A 19,955-nucleotide genomic window follows, 5' to 3' on the forward strand; every position below is an offset into this window, starting at 1 on the left:
TGATAAACTTTGGCTTCTTTTTATTTCACTTCGAAATGTGTGGAACTCCTCTGTGTATGGAGGCGTTTTTGTTCAAATCTCATAGCATACCATTGCATAGCATAGCATATTATATCATTAAGCACTTCATTTCAATTTCTCATAGCATAGGATACAAATCTCATAGCATACCATACAAATCTCATAGCATATCATTAAAATCGCATACCATAGCATAGCATTAAATTGTAAAAGATATCCATGAAACGACTGTACTGGTATAATCTGTCTTGTTTTTAACCAGAGTTCTTTACACATTGTTGGACTGGCCCCTCTGTCAGCTTTCATATTACCCCGATGACCAGGATAAGAACAAGTTCTCTTTGATCTTTTCCACCGTGCTCCCAACTCTTCGCGGTGCTTCAGGCATATTTTCATAGAAAGCACTGCCTTATCGATGATGAAATACCCACTTCGATACAATATTCCTATGTACTCAGGACATATGTGAGCATTATACACACCTGTCTAGAATTTGTGCACTTTGTAAACTGTTTAAGTGATTCATAATATACCTGTCACACTCATACTCAAAACAAATGTTTGCAAGATCACATTCAGATCCTCCGGATCCATTAAAAAAGTTACATATAGCAGGACATTCAGCTGCTAAACCTAGTGCGTTTTCACCCATTTTCATGAACAAATAGGTCAAGCTAAATTAAAATAATCTCATAGTTCCTTCTGATGGAAAATTTTAAGGTCATAATGATCAAATAACTTGTATTCACCCCATTGTCATAAATTATGTTTTCTATGTGACCTCCATTTGGCGTCATATTTCACAACCAAAAATTAATTTACAGGTTTGGGGAGCGATAATATCAATGTAAAAAATATTTATGACAAGAAAATATCAATTTTTAATTAATTTATTCTTTCAAAATCCATTTAATAACTTAATTTTTGAAATATAAATATATTTAATAATATGCTAGAATATGCTTATTTTGATGAAATGTATCAGTCAATATATTATCATTGCGTGTTATTCTTTGAGAGTCCAAAAGTGGATTTTTGAGAAATAAACACATATGCCTTCTCCTTAAAAAATCATGATAAATTTTGAAGATGCAGGCGTTTACAGGTATATTTATACCTCTATCAAAGATGTTTATTTTTATACATTTAGCAAAATTGGCAAAGTGCCAGTTTTCAAAATCTCTTTTTCATGGTTCTATGGGCAGTTTTTAATAATTTAAATTGGTATTATGAAAAATGAAGTTTTAGGTAACATATATATAAATAAAACAATTGTGATAAATGTTCTTTTATTTTCTTTTTTTAGTGCTCAAACTGCTTTGTTTTCCATAATTTTTCTTGGTTTTTTTTACACATATTTGGGCCATTATTCAAATTAGGTCACAGCTAAAAAAAGAACATAACCAGCAAGAAATTGAATTCAAAATTTGGACTTTTATGGGATAATCTTTCCGTTTTAAACACTTTTTAAAATATCTATGATGTACGCTTGTGGACGATTTTGGTAATATTGCATGACTTTCTCTGAGACGCTCACTTAAAGTACTTATATGCATGAAATTGGTAAAATTCTTCGTTAGACCACGAATGTAAGTTCAATGTTAAATAACTTTTGTTATTTTTTCGGGGGGGGGGGGGGGGGTGTCGGGTTTTTGTTGATTTTGTTGTAGTTTTTTGGTGGGTTTATTTCGGGCTGGGTTTGGGGGGGGGGGGGGCGATGGGGTATTTTTGTTATAGGTGGTAAAAAAAATCAAAGTTCAAACCGATATTTCATTTTTTGTTTTACAATTTTCAAAAGGATTAACTAGTCTTGGATAAGAAAAGTAAAGCAATAATAATGTGATTCCAAATATCTATACATGTACATACATACATGAATACTCCGTATATTGGGCAAGATAAAATTTTCATTCTATAAGTTATTGTATCAAAGATAAGTTATTGTATTCATTTGAAATTTGTTTGAAAAAAAACGACCTTTGTTTATTAATAAGCATTTTAAAAATAAGTTTTCATTATTTCAGAATTAAAAATTTTAATTTCAAATCACCGACATTTAGCAAGTCCCGAACAAAAAAACCCCGAAATAATGATAATAAACTAGCTATAGCATGCAGAATTTTAAAGAGTGAGTTTTCAAAAAAGATATCCCGCTTTAATATTTTTTGCAATTTCATAGCATGTATTCCATGCATATTGATCCCTGTCATTCTTGTTATTTTAATCAATCCTCATTCAAAAGATACTTAAGGAAGTATGGGACGCACGATTTTGAATCTACCCCGCAACTCTGAATGACGTAAATCAATTCGCGGTTGTAAAATAGACTGTGTAAGTGAATCTCACGCCGCGAGATTTAAAAGAAAACGTCACTTCCGGGAACCATACTCATGACGATATCGTTGCGTTATGGGTAAGAACATTTAATCCTTTGTTAATCAATACTCTCTTAAACTAAATAGGTTTTTTTTTTTAAACTATTTTAAAACAACATCATTTCTTTTTTTCCCTTTCAATAGCTACAAAAATGTCAGCAAGACAGACATCAGATGCAGTTGGCTAAAACGCCCAAAGTCTCAACCCAAGAAAATTGAGACAATTGATGAAATGTATCCGTCGCCAAATCCAACATACAGGTAATTTCTTAGTTTATTTTTAAAAAGATTTTTTGTATAAATATTTAGATATACTTGGGTATACAAGTACTGAAGTGAATATAAAAAATATTTTGCCAAAATTTTTCAATGTATTTATATGAAACTGCTTGACAGTGCTCTTTCAAGGCCGTTTGACGACACCGACCATGAGGCATTATATCAAATACTAGGAAATTTAGGACGATTTACTGATATAACTATGGTTAACTTTTGATTAAAGTTTTTTTGTAAACAGTTGTGTTGAAGAAGGGGTTTTTACTTTTCAGTTTTGCGTTAAAAATTACTTCCAAAATACTTCTAGCATTAGACCAGTTCTCAAGTACAAGTTATGACTATCACATATTTTGTATAAAGGTGAGATGCAACAATGCACTGGCAAGAACTGGTCCCATGACAATAGTTTTTTTCCTTAATTTTTATGTGCAGACATAAGCAGTCTTTATAAAACTTGATTAAATGGTACATTGTACTTTTTTCTTTATCCTACCACCCCCTATAATATTCATAGGTCATCTGTCAGGTTTGTTAAACAATTTTTGAAAATAAAGGGGGAAACTGACCATTTTTGTAAAAATTGCAATTCTGTACGATGATTTTTTCATATCATTGTGTTTTTCATGCTTGTTTGCCAAATATTTCCTAGTGAAACTATAATCTACTCGTTAGTAAACGTACTTTAACTGAGAAATATTGACTCAAATGGCTCAAATTTTCTTTATTTTCCTTGCTAAATTTTGATTGTAAAACACAAATATTTCCATGTTTCCTGAGTTAAAAGAAACTTCATATAATCTTAATTACTGAAATGCATATTATTTGAAAACAACAGTAAGTACTAAATAACATAACATTGTCACATGTGTTGGCTCTTGATTCATACATGTAAACTGTACAATAAAATTCTGGAAAATCCTTGGTTTGCAAACTGTGTATTTTTAGTTAAAAATTACCGCGGAATAATTAAAACTAATGGTTTTTCGTGGGTATCCTTGACCCACGAATTGACATGCCAACAGATGTCTTTTTATTATAAAAAGTTAAGATATCTTTCCACTATAAAGAGTTACCCATGAAATTACATCCCAACGAACAAGTAAATTTTTAGCTATCCACGAAAATTGGCCTCAAGCTTTCTGCATTCCACAGTATGTTCCTGCATTCAAGATATTTTACTTAATTTAATATCATGTACATGTAATATATTGACTGTATGACCGGTTTTCATACATGCCTGTAATATATACTGTTTATATAGTGTTATACATTACTCATTCCTCTGTTACCTTTTATACCAGTACCGGTACTAGAGAAAGTAATATTTTTATAAGTACTAGTCTTGACTCTTAAAGTCTTATGCATTTTGTATTCATTACTAATCATTTTATTGTTTTCCTTTAATAAAGATAATTATTTTTTAAAGCGCTCCACTGGATCCTCTCTCCAGAAGTTCCTGTAGAGAAAACACCAGTGCCATTGGTTGAAGACCTTCTGCTTTCAGGAAGCTTTCTGCATGCTGAAGACCAGGACAATTGGCTACGTACACAACTCAAAGTCACGGAGGGCATTATAAATACGACAGCTGAGAAATCCAAGGGGCAGAGAAATATTGCTGTTTGGGCCATTGTCAGAAAACTGAGGATAACAGCCTCCAATTTTGGACAAGTCTTAAAGGCTGCAAGACGGAAGAGGTATTTTTTGTATTTTATAAAAAAGCAGAAAAGAGGATGTTCATGCACTCTTTAATTACTGTGTTTACTTTCTCCCTTTATTTTTTATTTTGCTCTTTATATTGTCATATGTACAATGTAATTTGAAAAAGATTAGGTTCTTTGGAAATCATCTCAATGTTGCTAGTTTGGAAGTGAATTTGTTTTTAGGATGAGGAAGTCTTTGTTGAAAAGACTGCTCTCCGCATACAACCTAGACAGAAGTCCTGCCATTTTATGGGGGATAACGAACGAAAGAGCGGCAATTGACAGCTACATAATCTTAGGGGCTTATGTTGAAGAGACAGGTAGACTCAGATTAATAAATTACTATACATTGAAATAGTAGTTCTTCCAGTCAAATGTACTTGAAGTAATTTTTATGGAATATTTAATATATACAATATTTTTAGATGATAAGTTGGTGTGGACTACATGTCAAATTGTACATCTTTAGTTCAAAGTTAAAAAAAAATACTTAGTCTATGAATTTCTTAAGAATCTTATACTAATTTTAGACTAATTGATGCTCTGGGCAATAAGTCATGTGATCTGCTCCAGAGAAAAAATATCAACTTTTATGGAAAATATGGTATGTGTTTATAATACATGTAATGATCTTTTATTTGAAATTTTGCAGGAGTTTGGCTACACGAGTCTGGCGCTATAGGGGCTGATGGTGCAGTTCAAACAGTCCCTGGATTTTTTCTTGGTATGATTTAATGTTTAATGATACATTTTGTACAGTATTACCCATCCTTCTTTTCTTGATTTTTTTTTTGTCTTTTTACATTTGATAACTACACGTATGAACAATATTTTTTTTAGAAACAGCAGACGGGTATTTGCACCTAAAAGCTCACAGTGATTATTACCATCAAATTCAAGGGCAGCTGTACATCACCAAGAAGAAATGCTGCGATTTAATAGTATGGACACCGACAGATCTGGCTATCAATCGCAATGTAAAGGACATAAATTGGTCAGCGAAAATAGATAACCTCATCGATTTTTATTTTCAAAAGTTCATACCAGAGGTCAAAAAGAAATAAATTGTACAGTTTGATACCCATCTGCTGACTGTTTCTGGTGAACGTACTTGTAAGAGTCGTATTCACCTTTAAGATTTGTATCATGAACGAAATATTTCATCATATTACTGAAATTACATGTTGTTTCTCTAATAATATTCTTTAAACAAGTATGCCAAACATTAAACTGATTTAATTAAACTTATAATACACGTACTTGCTATTTTTTGTACTGATTTTTTTCTTTAAAAACACAACCGAGTTAGTATGAGACATATGTATGAAGTACTGTATACAGGGTTATTTTTGCCCCTAGTTATATTGACCTTTGATACTTGCAAAAGGTTTCACTAAGTTTTGAATTTGCCCAAAAGCAGTTTTGTCATAAGTGTTAATAGTTTTATTTTTATTCATTCAGTTTTAATGTCGCCCACGGACAATATGGGCGTAAATAAAACGGGGGCAAACATTTCTCTGTATACAGTATTTACAAGAAAAATAAATGAAAATGCAAGGCACAGATCTTTTTTATATTTAGATATTATAGATTAAAGAAAAATCTAGGCACATTTGTTTAAACAATGTGTCAATTAAAGTGCATAGTGATATACATCTCTTATCAAAACTGTTTACATAGCTAGCAAATATCATAACCATGACTGCTACACCTTTACAAAATGAAAAATATACTGCTGACATAAAATAAGTATTAAATAATTTTTTCATGGAGATCATCATGGAAAAAACTAATTAATGTTTTTTTATTTTAATATGAAAACAACTTTCAAAAAGTTCTAAGCAATCTCTTTGAGCAAAGGTGCTTGAAGGTTTACCAAACATGCACACAGCTGCATTATCTTTGTAGACAGTGGACGGTAGTTAGCTGGTATGTGGTTCAAAATTTGGTAGTTCTTGAATCGTTCATTCACTCTCTCAACATGAATTCGGTTTCTACTAATCTTATAACAAAGTTCGGCTTCTTTACTTGTAAACTGAGTCTTGTTTATCAAAAATTGAGGAATATTGAGTTGCACACCTGATGGCATTTGGTCATGGATATTAAAGCCTTTGTCAGCTAGGATTAGATCTCCTGGTTCAAGGTTTTCAAAAAAAGTGAATGTTTAACAATGATGGCATCCGACACAGATCCAGGATACAACGGTGAAACATATACACATGAACCGTTGGGTGCAACAGCTGTAAGCGCTTTCACAGTATGCCGACTTTTATAATTGCTATATGATGCACTTTGTCGATTAAAGTCCGAAGGAACATCCTGTGTTATTTCTGTACAGTCAATTGATGCTCTAGCAGAACCGAAATCTTCAAACGATTTAGGCATGGAGCCCTTACATTTTAATTGACTGGGCATGCCTACTCTAACCATAATGCCCTTATAAAAAATCTCATGCAAAGCACAAATAATAGTGTTAACTATGTTAGAGATTGTAGCTCTACTCGTGGAAAACCTGTCTGCTAGGTCAAGATCCCGTAGTCGCAGTTTCATCAAGGTTATGAGAACTTGATCTTCCAAACTCATATTTGTGACATTCCATCCTGAATAATAATTCAGAGGTTCAAATCTCTGAAAAGTGGCAACAATGATCTTGAAAATGTCATATGTAAAGGATGTGTACAACAGCATCTAAAAAGATAAAATAATATATTAATTAACAGTAAACATATATATACACCTTTGATTCCCTAAATTCAATTTCAACCTGTTACACTTTTAATACCATGATAATCAGATATCATTTTTGAAATGTAAATTTTAAAAAATCACATTATAACAAGCTGGAAAATATTTTTTTAATTCATGAACATGTAAAAGATTATTACCGTACATTTCATGTATTTCTTACCTTTTCTTGGTTATTTTTCATGGCATCAACAGACATTACAGGCCTTGATTTCTTCAGCCTTTCAATATCAATTTCTAATGTCCTTATCTCTATCTCCAGTTCTTTTATCTTAGCTATCAAAACAAATAAGAGAGTGAAATAAAGAAATATTCTGATTGTACAAGGATTATCAAATTATCACCAACAAGTTGTGTTTTAAACTTGTATAACATGACATTAGTAAATTAACAGCAAAGTTTTCTTCAATGCATTTAAAAACCATAATATTTACAATATGTATTTTTTAAAAATAAACTCACCCTGACATTCATTTATTTTGGATGCACACTGGAAAGAAGGACACGGGTGGAAGTATGGATGGTCAAGTGCAGCACTACTCTCTGCTGTAAAGAGCACAGAGGTTGGCTCCTCAACACCACCCCTACATGTACCAATTGTACATGTACTCTCCACTGTAGGCACCTTTTCAATTTCTGCAAACTTCTTCCTGTAATTGTGTTATTTCTCAGTTTAAATTTGTCCCGTAACAAATAATGTGACGGTTTTATTTTGTGATTTTAAATTAATAGTCATTCATTTTGACCAAAGACCCATATAAACATGATAAATAAAATAATAATTTCATTCATATATAATTTATATAAAACAGTATTTATTGAAAACATAATAATTCAGCAGAAAGAAAGAAATATATTCACCTTTTTCGAATGTCAGCAACGTCTGGAAATTTTGGTTTAGAATAAACAAATATGCTGGTGTCTTTGTCCTTGCAGCCTTCGAAATGACAGCTACATATGCGGTCCCCTTCGTTCCAATCTCTGTCAGCACGTCTAAATTGACACAAATAAAATTGTGAACGAAATCTGTGCACTCTCGAAACATCAGGATGGTTTCAGGTCGTTACTTTCAGTGTCAGTTCGAATTTTCTTGAAATTTAATATAATGAAATTTTCAATGTTTTTCAAAAGCAAGCCCCTAAAACGTACCTGCAGAGATCTATCCACTTTTTTCTTAATTTTACATTGGTTGGAAAACGAAAGAGATGGCACTGTGTGTCGTTCTTACTATGTCGATCACTCCTGTGGTTGCACCCAAAAGCAAAACAATACACCATGGTTCTCGGAAGTGCTCTCTTGTAAAGGAGGCGCGCGAGACTTACACGGCCTATTGGTTGGCGACGACTAATGTTCGCGACCAAACCCGTATTTTGTTATAACAACCATACAATAAAGACTGGTTCGCGGGAAGAAATATACGCGACGACGAGGCTCTCGCAAACCTCGCAAAAATTTCTAGCACGCGAATAAAAGTTGGTTTACAGTATGTTGCATATAAGTAATTTAAAAATCATATGTCATAACATTTCATTTTTTTGTGAATAATTAAATATTTTCATTTGTAAATTTGGAATCCAAATGTGGCCCAATCCTACTCCTCAAGATTTTGATTAAAAGAATTTAAATCTATATTATCTGAGGTTGCTGTCAGTAAATTTACAGCTCTCTGGGCCAATATTTTTTTTTTAGAAAAAGATATTTTAAATTTTTTTCTGTTAATAGTCCTATGAAAATTTTTGTCATGATTTTCACAAATGTGTATCCACACTACATAAGGATGCTTCCACACAAGTTTCAGCTTTCCTGGCTGATTAGTTTTTCGAGAAGAAGATTTTAAAAGATTTACACTATGTATTCCTATGTAAACCTTCGACCCCCATTGTGGCCCCACCTTACCCCCAGGTACAATGATTTGAACGAACTTAATATTACACTATCTGAGGATGCTTTCATACAAATTTTAGCTTTTCTGGCCAAATGGTTTCTGAAAAGAAGATTTTTTGAAAATATCATCAACATTTCAATAAATCCTATTTATCTCCCCTTGAAAGAGAGCGTGGCCCTTCATTTAAACAAACTTGAATCCCCTTAACCTAATGATGCTTTGTGCAAGTTGTTATTGGCCCAGTGGTTCTGGGAATTAAAACGTCGAAAATGTAAAACGTTTACAGAAAGACAGACGGACGGACGAACGGCGGACAAAAAGTGATCAGAAAAACTCACTTGAGCTTTCAGCTTAGGTAAGCTAAAAGCTTATTCGACCAAAGATTATTTGCATGTTCAAGTGGAAATATGATTGAATTAAATCTAACATATCTTGTGGTGCTTAACCATTTATAATCGTGTTGAATATAATTAGTTTATAATATTTATCTCTTCGAGATTGTAAGGTTTCTAAATTAAACTCACTATATAAAATAATTTTAGGAGAATTAACTCTGATCCCTGTCACTGTCCTGGTTGCTTAAATTTGTACATTTTAAGCAATCCGGAGTTTTTTGATACAGCTGCTCAACACAACATCACCACATTCCAATTTAGGTCTGATAAAAGCCGAATTTTAACAAGTGTTTATCAATCAATTGTATTCTTGAGTAATCTTAAAATATTAACATTTGCATGCTTTACATATATACCATTAATAAAATTAGATCGACTATCCTTCGACTGTATATATAGATGCAAACCTACGTTTTTAAATTGTTTAACATTTTTGCTGTAGAGGATATATGTTTTTAATTTTAAGAAAATATATTACGTCAGATGCCTATGCTTCTAATTTAAATAAAAATGGAATTAAATACTCAAAATAATAGTAAAAATTGCTTTTTCAAAAAAAACTATGATTCTGCATATGCAGAAAATTGGCGCTTCAATAAAGTTAATCTGGCAAGTTTATGCCATTGGAAAATTATTGTTAAGTCGTAAAAAAGTTAAACACATGTGTAAATGTGTTTATAATATATATATATATATATATATATATATATATATATATATATATATATATATATATATATATATATATATATATATATATATATATATATATATATATATATATATATATATATATATATATATATATATATATATATATATATATATATATATAAAATATATATATATATATATATATATATATATATATATATATATATATATATATATATAAGTAGTATAAATCCACACACGTAGTATTATATGAAAACAACAAAAGTGCATGGTTATTTTAGCCATCTACTCACTAACTAATGTTCCATTAAAAGCAAAAACAAAAAAATTATAGATATGCATTGATAATTTACAAGAATGAGCATGGAGACTTGGTGAGTAAATGTTACCGCCACCACCACTTTGACTATATAAAAAGATATAAACATGCAGTGTCATGCGTAGCAATGAAAATGCAATACTTGTTTTATAGTTATATTATTTCTGCAAAAAATGTTTAATATAAATATGCAAATATTTTCCTTTTCAACATGTTCAATGGTTTAAATGCAGACATTAATTTAAAACAATGACATTCTATGCTAAGCATCACACTTATGTTAGCAAAACTTGAGACTGTGAAAAATTGGAATTACTTAACCTTACTAATGCTAATCACTTTGTTTATATTGCTAATCCAAGCTGAAATTGTTTGTGTAAACTCAAATGCATGTATTGAGTAATTATAAAAAAACAGACTCAAATTTTACTTGGTGGCATTTGAAGTTCTGATAATTCATAATCATGGTGCAGAGAGCTGATGCATGCATGATTTTAAATTCTACTCACCATAATACTGATGTGTTAATCACTTTTCAGAAAATTCTTTCTCTTTAGAAATTTCTTCTTTTCAACACCGAATTTTTTATTTACTCAGATTGATATTTATCTATTAAACGCTGTATTTTATTTAATTAATCATTACTGTTGAATTTATGCAAACACGATCTGCACAACCTCAAAACAACCTCCTCGAAGACACGATCCAGTTTTAATTACCTTTTTCTCTGATTTACAGACGTAATAAACATCTACATAATTAAATTACTCACACATCAAAATGTAGCGCAACGCTAAATACCATTTATACATTTTGGTCATATCCTGGGAAAATGCAGCAGCAGGACGCATGGCGAGCAGTTGAATTGATAGTCTTGATCACCAAGAAGCTTAGACCATTTTAGGCCGAGGCAAACGTTTAAATGATCTCATGTGATAAACATTACTTGAGGCCGATCCCGACCCGAAATAATCGTAGTCAAAATTTGGTTTCTTTTGTTTTCATATTTATCAAACTTTCAAAGCAAGACGAATATCACTATGCCTGTGTACACAAAATATCTTTTGATTTTAGAAACTGCAGGAGGAGTTATCAAGATTATTGAAGCACCAAGTGTGCAATATAATGAGAAAAAAGAAATATATTCAATGGCTGATATTTTTCTTCAATTTCACAAAAACAAACTAGAAGTAATTTATACATATAACATATATGTACAATAAAACTACTCAAAACTCTACCTTGTAAACTGTAGGAGGAGTTACCATATAATAGGGGTACTTTACATGCAATATTCTGCAAGAAAATGATTAAGTTCAACAGCTGGTTTTTTTTTTTAAATCTTCAGAAATCAAAATCCAAGCAATATGCACTCCTCCTATATATGTTAATACAAAACAACAACTTCCTATCTTGAAAACTGTAAGAGGCGTTATCTGTACAATAGGGATACCTTTATGCAATATTCTGCAAGAAAATGAATAAGTTCAACAGCTGGTATTTTTTTCATAAAGAAGATGGGGGAATAAGATGGCGCAAATGCCCATTCGGTTTAGTAGTGAAATACAATTTTGAATTTATGTTTCCCCAATTAAATCTATTCAAATATATTATAATAAAACTTTGCAAAAGCAAAATTTCTAACTATAGTCAGTTCTTAATATATTTAACAAAAAATAAGAAAAAAAAATATTGTCAGAAATTATGGTGGTATCGAACATAAAAACCCTAGATATATAAAGTTAGCTTATGCCAGGTGCTCTAACCACTGAGCCATTTCAGACACAACAAAGTGGGCTTTTTAAATATTATGTGTGACTAAGGTCACGAACTACCGTACTTGTATTATTTTTTCAAAACGTTCAATTGTTGGGATACAAAATGATATTTTTAATGTATAGTGGGTCATCTCTCCACGTTTTTGTTGATTGAAATCGGTTTGTTTTCCAATCGACCTTAATTAGACTATGAGAAAAATATGGAACAAAGACCCACTCTTTAAAAGAAAATGCCCTGAAGTTCTAAAAAATGACAGTATTTGCAGGTTTTGATACGTACACGCCTGTTTGAGTCAACATATTCCAAGTATTGAACATACCTATAGGTTAAAAATCAATAATTCGTTAAATATATATTGTTTTCAATGATTTAAAAAAAACCCCATCAGATTTATTGATACTTTAATTTTTCAGTAGCGTGTCCGACCGCGTATGGGCATTTTACACGCCTTATCCACCCATGTTCTTTTCACAGATCAAAATCCTAGCAATATGCATACCTCCTATATATGTACAATTAATCTGCAAAACAACAACTCCCTATCTTGAAAACTGTAGCAGGAGTTATCCGTACAATAGGGGTAACTTATATGCAATATTCTGCGAGAAAATGACTAAGTTTAACAGCTAATATTTTTTTTTTTGAAACTGTAGAAGGAGTTATCCGTATAAAAGAGGTACCCTTTTGGCAGCCGCCCGCCCGCCATTTTCACCATTTTAATAACCGGATTTTTCCGTTGGAAAACCCGGTTAATAAAAAGAATTGTGGAGATTGATTGCATCAGAGGTGGTAGATATAAAAGGTTAAAAAAAACTTCGTGACGAGCCCCTGTGCTTAGATAAGGGAATTATGTTCATGAAAGTTTCACGTTTAACAGTCATCATATCAATCCAATATTGGGGGGGGGGGGGGGGGGGGAGGGGTTAAAAATATAAAAATATATTTTTTGGATAGAAATTCAGCAGATCATTTTGTGATAAATAAAATAATAATAAAATATGACTTTCGCACTCCTACAATGAGGCACATGGTATATTATCAGCATACAAAAAATGAAGAAACCAAGAAGACAAAATTTATGTTGAGAGGTTTTAGATTAGGACATGTCTTTGATGCGTAGCCATGTTACTTGACAATGGTGTGTAGCTCCTATACCTCGATCGCATCACATGTTAAACCGTATACACATATTACCGTGGACTATGACAAGAATGTATCAATGTAAACACTTACAAAACGTGAGAGAAACAGAAACAGACCCGGCCCTAGAAATACATATTGCAACAAAAGAAACAAAACCGTGCGATACTTGTGTAGTTCCTATACCTCGGTCACACCAACTGTTAGACCGTATACACATATTACCGTGGACTATGACAAGAATGTATCAATGTAAACACATACAAAACGTGAGAGACAGACAAAGCTTTAGTCAAGCTACCTGCCAATAACAATTCTTAGCGTATTTTTATCGACTATTTTCGAGACGTCCGATCCCGATTGCAATGTATAATAAGATAAAAGGGCGCCTAGCGTCCAAACTAGGAGGTGTGCCATCTAGCTGAGACCGGACCCTGGGGGTACGGGTGTCCCCTGACGGAATCCGGTCTCAAAAGGGGCGATATAAGCACCGATTTCCGGCGCCGGGGCGCTGAGTTGACCCTATCATACAGGTTCCATACATTATTGTAGGGTCTCTATACAGGGCGCCTGGCGCCCAAACTAGGAGATGTGCCATCAGGCCGAGACCGGACCCTCGGGGGTACGGGTGTCCGTCAGGGAATCCGGTCTCAAAAGGGGCCATATTGACACCGATTTCCGGCGCCGGGGCGCTGAGTTGACCCTTTAAGGTTCCATACATTATTGTAAGGTCTCTTCAGGTTGCACACCACTATTAATTTTTACTATATATTCTTACCAAAATTACGCAACTTTAGATACAGGTAGCGAGTTTAAAACAAACTTCTGGGAAAATACCTCTTTACAACTTTTAAAACAATTGTTCCTAACCAATTTAGTAGCAAAAAACACACAGCCATTCAGAAAGCACGAGAGTTTGCTTACATCAAAGTTACACATGTGCTTGAAAATCATGTCCGAACCCTTTTACCCCCCCCCCCCCCCCCCCCCCCCCGCTGCCGAAACAACTGGCATCAAAAATTCAAGTGTAAAATCCGGCATTTTACACGTTGTTTTTCATCTCATAAAAAAGTACAGTCCCCGTCGCTCGCGAAAAACTCCATCAGCCATGTTTTGAAGTAAACCTTCGGAAAAATAGTGTTGTGAGACCTTCACAGGGCGCCTAGCGCCCAAACTAGGACAACTCAGACAAGGAAATACAAATTGCAACAAAAGAAACAAAACCGTGCCCGTAATTCTGGTAAAACAGTTTTAATTAGAAACAAGCTTTTAAAAAGATTGGTGAGCTAGCGCTGTAGCCATCATAAAACACAGAAGCAGATTTCTAAAACATTGGTTTAAATTTCTGAATCGATTAATTAACAATAGGAAGGCACAGTGGTGTACTGGAATTGTGCTGAAGTGGGGTCTCAATTTAGAACTGCGAAGCTAGAGTGGTCTTCACATCGGTAATGGCATAGCTCATTGACTGTGGCCTATATCTATCATTAACAACTGTAAAATTATCAGTAAGTATCAGCAATTCTCAGCAATAACAGTACAGTATCAGTTAATATCAGAAATTATCAGTAAAAAATGGCACTTTCAATACTTTATAGAGCCACTAGTGTTATTTGATATACATTTAAATATTGTAACTGCGTTTCTGCGGTATAGTTTTTTTTTTATAGAATTAATATTATGCTAATTATGTTTATGAATTATAAGTAAATTTGCATGTTAAAATATAGTCTTTGCCCTTTAAAAATATAACATATTTTTTGTTTTACTCGTAAATGTAAAGTAGGTTATAAACTGTCGTATAAGGCGCGTTTTGTATCTACTGTAATTTCAATTTCGATGTGAAAATTTTCAAGAACCATTGGTATTGTTTTGTAGCAATTGTATCTTCTCGGGCCTCTCCGGCAAGCTCGGAAAGCATATCCGAGATTGACCTTGAAGGTAGTTAATTAATTAAGATAAAGCTAGATATTTATTATGATATTTAAAATAAGTTTGTATTATAAGACCTTAGGTACTGTTACTTTTCGACAGTTACAATAAAACATAAAACTTCATGTGAATATGAATAAACGACATTCAAATAGTACAGTTAATCTGCAGTAGTACAGTATTCCCAGAATCCCCTACTACGGCGTCGAGCATGCGTATTCCAGTGAAAAAGATCTAGACTAACGCAGTCGAGAGCGCTAGCAATAAACAAGCGGATATATGATAAAATTCTGAAGAAAAAGCCGAGGAAATTAAAAAATAAGCATTCGAACTCAGGAGTATGGCTAACAAAAAAGATGAAACCTTATGATGGCGAATAGTTATCATTTTATACAGTTTCTTACAAGTTAATTATTGTTTCCGTCATTTTTGACGAAGTTTGATGAAAATACACTATTGTACGAAAGCCGAGAAGGATCATTCGAGATTCGAGATTCAAAATACGAGATTCGAAATACGAGATTCAAGATTCGAAATTCGAGATTCAATATCTGAATTAACCAATCAAATCAAGGATCGGAAAATATGTATCCTAGCGACATCAGACTGTTCTAAATAAAGATCATTCGTACATGGTCTTATAAACAAATTGAAATAAATGCTATTTTCACTTCTCCCTAGCTAACTAAATTATTATTAGGGTTTTCCGTTTTTCAACGGAAAACCCTTCTGTTATTCTACTGTTTCTTATTATTATTAGGGTTTTCCGTTTTTCAACGGAAAACCCTTCTGTTATTCTACTGTTTCTTATTAGGGTCTTCCGTCTTCAGCGGAAGACCCTTCTATTATTCTATTGTTTCTTTTTCACTTTTCTTATTGTTATTATTATTATTCTTTTTTTTTCTTACCGATTTTGTGCAGACGATTTCTCGGAGATGGCTGGGTCGAATTCGCTCAAATTTGCAATATAGACGTGTTTTTATCTAAACCTGATACATTTTTTTTCATTTTTGAAAAAACACTTCCGGTCAGAAGAAATCGTCCGTTTACGATTTTAAAAATTCAATTTTGTCTGTCGTGTTTCTTAAAAACGAGTAAAAATAAAAGGCTGAAATTTTCAGAGATGATAGATCTTCCGTTTTTCTAATGTACCTCGGTCAAGAGAATGTCCGCCGTCACTTCCGGTCGTCACCGGAAGGAAATTTAAAAAATTGAATTTTTCGACTTTTTTATTTTTTAATATTTTTCTTTGAAATTTTTACACCTTATAGTGACCTTTTTACTGATCAAGAATATGTAATTAGTTTTAAAATCGATCAAGGCATTCTCGAGAAATTAAGCGTCAAAGTTCTGAAGCGGAGTCCGAGTAGCTCAGTCGATATAGTCGTGGACATGGCCCAGGCGACCCGGGTTCAAGCCTCGAGTGCCGCAAAATTTTTTTCTCTTTTTTTCGCTTAGATATACGATTTTATCTTTGAACTGATAAGTTTAATCTTATCTATTCAAAAATTGGACGGAAGACCCACTCGTTGCTCGCAACGAGATCGAATCTAGTTATTATTATTTTTTTTCCCGCAAATTTTGTGCACGAGATTTCTCGAAAAATTGTTGTCTGATTGCTATGAAACTTTCAGGGTACGTAGATGATATTAATATCTCTAGACATTTTTTTCAAAATTTTAAAATTCACTTCCGGTTATGAGTTATTGCCCTTTAATTGAAAATTGGGGGGTCTTTTGTCCAGAGTTGATCTCGGGAACTACAGATGATAGATGCATGAAATTTGGCGAAATTGTCGGTAACATTTTATAGTTTTGCTGGCATGAAAATTTTGGTAATTTCTTTGTTAGTTTTTGAGCTATTTGTCGCCAAAGTTTAAGATTTTTTTGTGGCTGAAATTTTGTTGCTTTTTGTGTAATAACCTTTAAACTAAAAATATTTTGTTAAAACATATAGAACAAAAGTTGTTTAGAATAACGAGAGCTTTCATTTAAAATTAAGAAAAAGGGGCTGGCCCCTATAATTAGGGGTCAGCAGCTCATGCACGTCTTTTTCTGATAGCAAAAATCGTTATCATTTTATGAAAAAAAAAAAATGAATTCAGTTATTGTTAATATATTAAATAATGTCATTTGGTATCAAATTAAACAAGTTCTGTGCTATATTTTTTTTCAAATTTTATAAAACAAATATGTGAGAATCGTACATGAACGAGTTAATATGTCTACATAGACACACAAGCGAACAAATGCCACTATAGGAATGAGAGTACCAAACCCCCGGATGTTTACATCAGAGAAAAAGTTATAGAACGTTGTAATAAGGAATGAATGGGTAGGCGTTAGGCGATTGGCTGAATTCAGGTATGTGACAATTCTCATTTTGTAGTAAAATTATTAGTTTTTAAAATAAATGATGGAATGGGGGAATATTTTAAAGAATATAGCAACACTAGGAAAAATTGTAGGGGTGGGGGTTGATTTTTTATGAAGAGTGACATTTACTGCCGATCGCTGTAAGTTGTAAACAACTGCAAATTTGACCTATAAACGCCACGGGACCCTATATTTTTTTTGTCATTTCCTGAAAGGTCTTGAATTGAAGTTTCAAATGATACCAAAGATTTGACTGAAACTATTATAGTAAAGTACTGAGAGGTCATAACATTTGTATGGAGTTCTATGGGAAAATAATTGGTAGGCTTTTCCCTATAGAGACCCTATTTTTTAAATGTTTTCTTTCTTTAAAGTCAAACAAAGGTCAATATTTCACGATTATTTGGACAGACTTGACATTTCAATACACTTGCAGTAAAATTAGTTCATCAAATTTAAATTTTAAGAAGGGAGTGGCTGTAATTTAAAATTGAGGGGGACTGGAGTATTGGATATGTGTAAAGAGTAAAATTAGAGGGGCCAGGAAAGAAGAAAAAGCAGGAAATATTGGTTTGAATTCTAAATTAGATAATATTATTGTTGATTACATGTGTAGCAATTCATTTTTGCAGTTCTTTGCTTGTTTTTTCAATTTTAAATTCATATTTAACTCATAATTGATGGGCTCAATTAAGGTCTGCTGATCATCTGTCAATAGAATTTGGACAAAAATTATGTTGTAAACAAGATTTTTTATTTGTTTTTCTTATTTTTTGTAAGCATCATATTTGCAATGCATTAAAAAATGTCTATTCTTTTCAAATTGATGACCTGATGCTATTTAATGTCAATTTAATGTCATCTTTATGTTTATTTTTCAGCAGATTTTCATTGTTCGGGTATTCTGCATCTGGACCAGCAGAGTGATTTGGATCAAATACTGCCTCCCATGCTTCCCAGCCATCCACCTAGAGGAGTTCTGCAGTCTTTTCCCTCGCCTAAATGGTCTTGACCTGAGTAAGGTTGATGTATAAGACGGTCTCACCCACACGCCCTGAAACTACAGCAGTTGTCAACAGCTAGTGCCTTCACCTGGTAAGTTACCATGTTTCATTTTTTTATCCCTAGATTTGTGATTGTGAGTGTTTAGCCAGGAGTACATGTTAGGCATACATATGGTCAGGAATGAGTGTCTCTCACCCCCCCCCCTTTTTCCTCCACCCACTCCTCTTTAGAGAGGGGTGGGGAGGGGAGTGTTACACATGTTTATTGCACATGAAAGGGATATTGGGGTTATGACACATTGGACTCATGTCAGCCTAGTATGGGGTATATGTTATTGGAATGATTATGTTTTATGAGCTTAGTAGGGCATTTTGTAAAGTTTTCATGGTTAAAACTGCTTGAAACTGTCAACAGTGTCCATTGCAAGATAGCAGTTTTTAGAGTTACTTCCCTTAGACTAACTGACTGAGTGATTCAGAATTTCAACATGATGTAATTCTATTTATTTGGACTGACTGTATGTAATTTTTGATGAGTTACTTGAATTATGTTATGACTGCATAAATCACATTTGGCATTACATGTTATTACATGTATTTACATGTAATAGTGTTTATTTATGTACCCCACCCTTGACAGATCATTAAATTCTGTATTTCTGTGTGTAATCAGAATGTATATATTTTATTTGTAAGGAATATATGAAAAAATTTGATGTATGAACATTGTTTTGTGCAATGAATAACTTATAACTCTGATTTTTCCTCATTCGTGCACTTAGGATGATCTCCATTGTTCAGCCGCCTCAGCTTTGGAAGATGATGGTGGCAGGGCGGCGGGGTCATTTTGCCCCATATTGATGCTGTCGGACAGACGGTAGCCATCTGATTCATCACGATGGACATTCTTCTATATAATGAAGGTAAACTTTTCAGCATACTATCTTCTGTCTCTGTACTTGGAGGCACATTTTGTGATTTGACACTAGAATAGTTACCCCTCTTGAATTTTGACATTGGCAAGAACTTGGCCTTTTCTAGATTTAATTTTCAATAATTTTACAATTAAACAGTTCTGTTCATTACCCCAGGTACCTAGCTCTAATATAATATCAAAATTATGTCCTTTTTCGTTTGCTAGAATAGTGTTATAAAGAAAGATAAGGGGGCACCTGCTAGTTCTGTAAGCTGCATTACACTGGGGGGTGGTGATATTGTTCGCACATGCTCAATCAACAGGAATTATTTGGCTTATTAGAATCAATAATGGATGATTGTTCATGATATGAACATTTTTTACCAATTTGTCAGTATAAAGCATGTATATTTTGATT

The 19,955-nt window shown here is 33.0% G+C and overlaps 2 protein-coding genes and 1 pseudogene across 2 annotated transcripts; 1 reads left to right on the top strand and 2 right to left on the bottom strand.

Annotated features, from left to right (window-relative positions):
• The window catches only part of LOC128183957 (uncharacterized), a 442,412-nt pseudogene that overhangs the window by 216,427 nt on the left and 206,030 nt on the right, over positions 1-19,955 (bottom strand).
• Positions 2,624-5,736, top strand: LOC128183959 (uncharacterized). The gene is made up of 5 exons (XM_052853208.1): positions 2,624-2,657; positions 4,099-4,366; positions 4,556-4,692; positions 5,025-5,096; positions 5,213-5,736. Exons 1-5 carry the CDS (start codon positions 2,624-2,626, stop codon positions 5,434-5,436), a joined length of 735 nt encoding a protein of 244 aa, XP_052709168.1. The 3' UTR covers positions 5,437-5,736.
• Positions 5,932-8,649, bottom strand: LOC128183956 (uncharacterized). The gene is made up of 5 exons (XM_052853206.1): positions 8,267-8,649; positions 7,979-8,110; positions 7,580-7,767; positions 7,281-7,393; positions 5,932-7,060 (listed from the first exon to the last, which is right to left on the bottom strand). Exons 1-5 carry the CDS (start codon positions 8,392-8,394, stop codon positions 6,497-6,499), a joined length of 1,125 nt encoding a protein of 374 aa, XP_052709166.1. The 5' UTR covers positions 8,395-8,649; the 3' UTR covers positions 5,932-6,496.

Source organism: Crassostrea angulata, chromosome 5, assembly GCF_025612915.1.
Source record: "Crassostrea angulata isolate pt1a10 chromosome 5, ASM2561291v2, whole genome shotgun sequence".
NCBI classification, from domain to species: Eukaryota; Metazoa; Mollusca; class Bivalvia; order Ostreida; family Ostreidae; genus Magallana; species Magallana angulata.

Bases quoted from the DNA above. Each gene is read 5' to 3' on its own strand.
- LOC128183956 (XM_052853206.1), bottom strand. From the start codon at position 8,394: ATGGTGTATTGTTTTGCTTTTGGGTGCAACCACAGGAGTGATCGACAT. The intron at 7,768-7,978 runs GTGAATATATTT...ACACAATTACAG, and splicing joins GTTGCTGACATTCGAAAAAG to GAAGAAGTTTGCAGAAATTG. The intron at 7,394-7,579 runs GTGAGTTTATTT...TTGTTTTGATAG, and splicing joins CAAAATAAATGAATGTCAGG to CTAAGATAAAAGAACTGGAG.
- LOC128183959 (XM_052853208.1), top strand. From the start codon at position 2,624: ATGAAATGTATCCGTCGCCAAATCCAACATACAG. The intron at 4,367-4,555 runs GTATTTTTTGTA...ATTTGTTTTTAG, and splicing joins AAGGCTGCAAGACGGAAGAG to GATGAGGAAGTCTTTGTTGA. The intron at 4,693-5,024 runs GTAGACTCAGAT...GAAATTTTGCAG, and splicing joins GGCTTATGTTGAAGAGACAG to GAGTTTGGCTACACGAGTCT.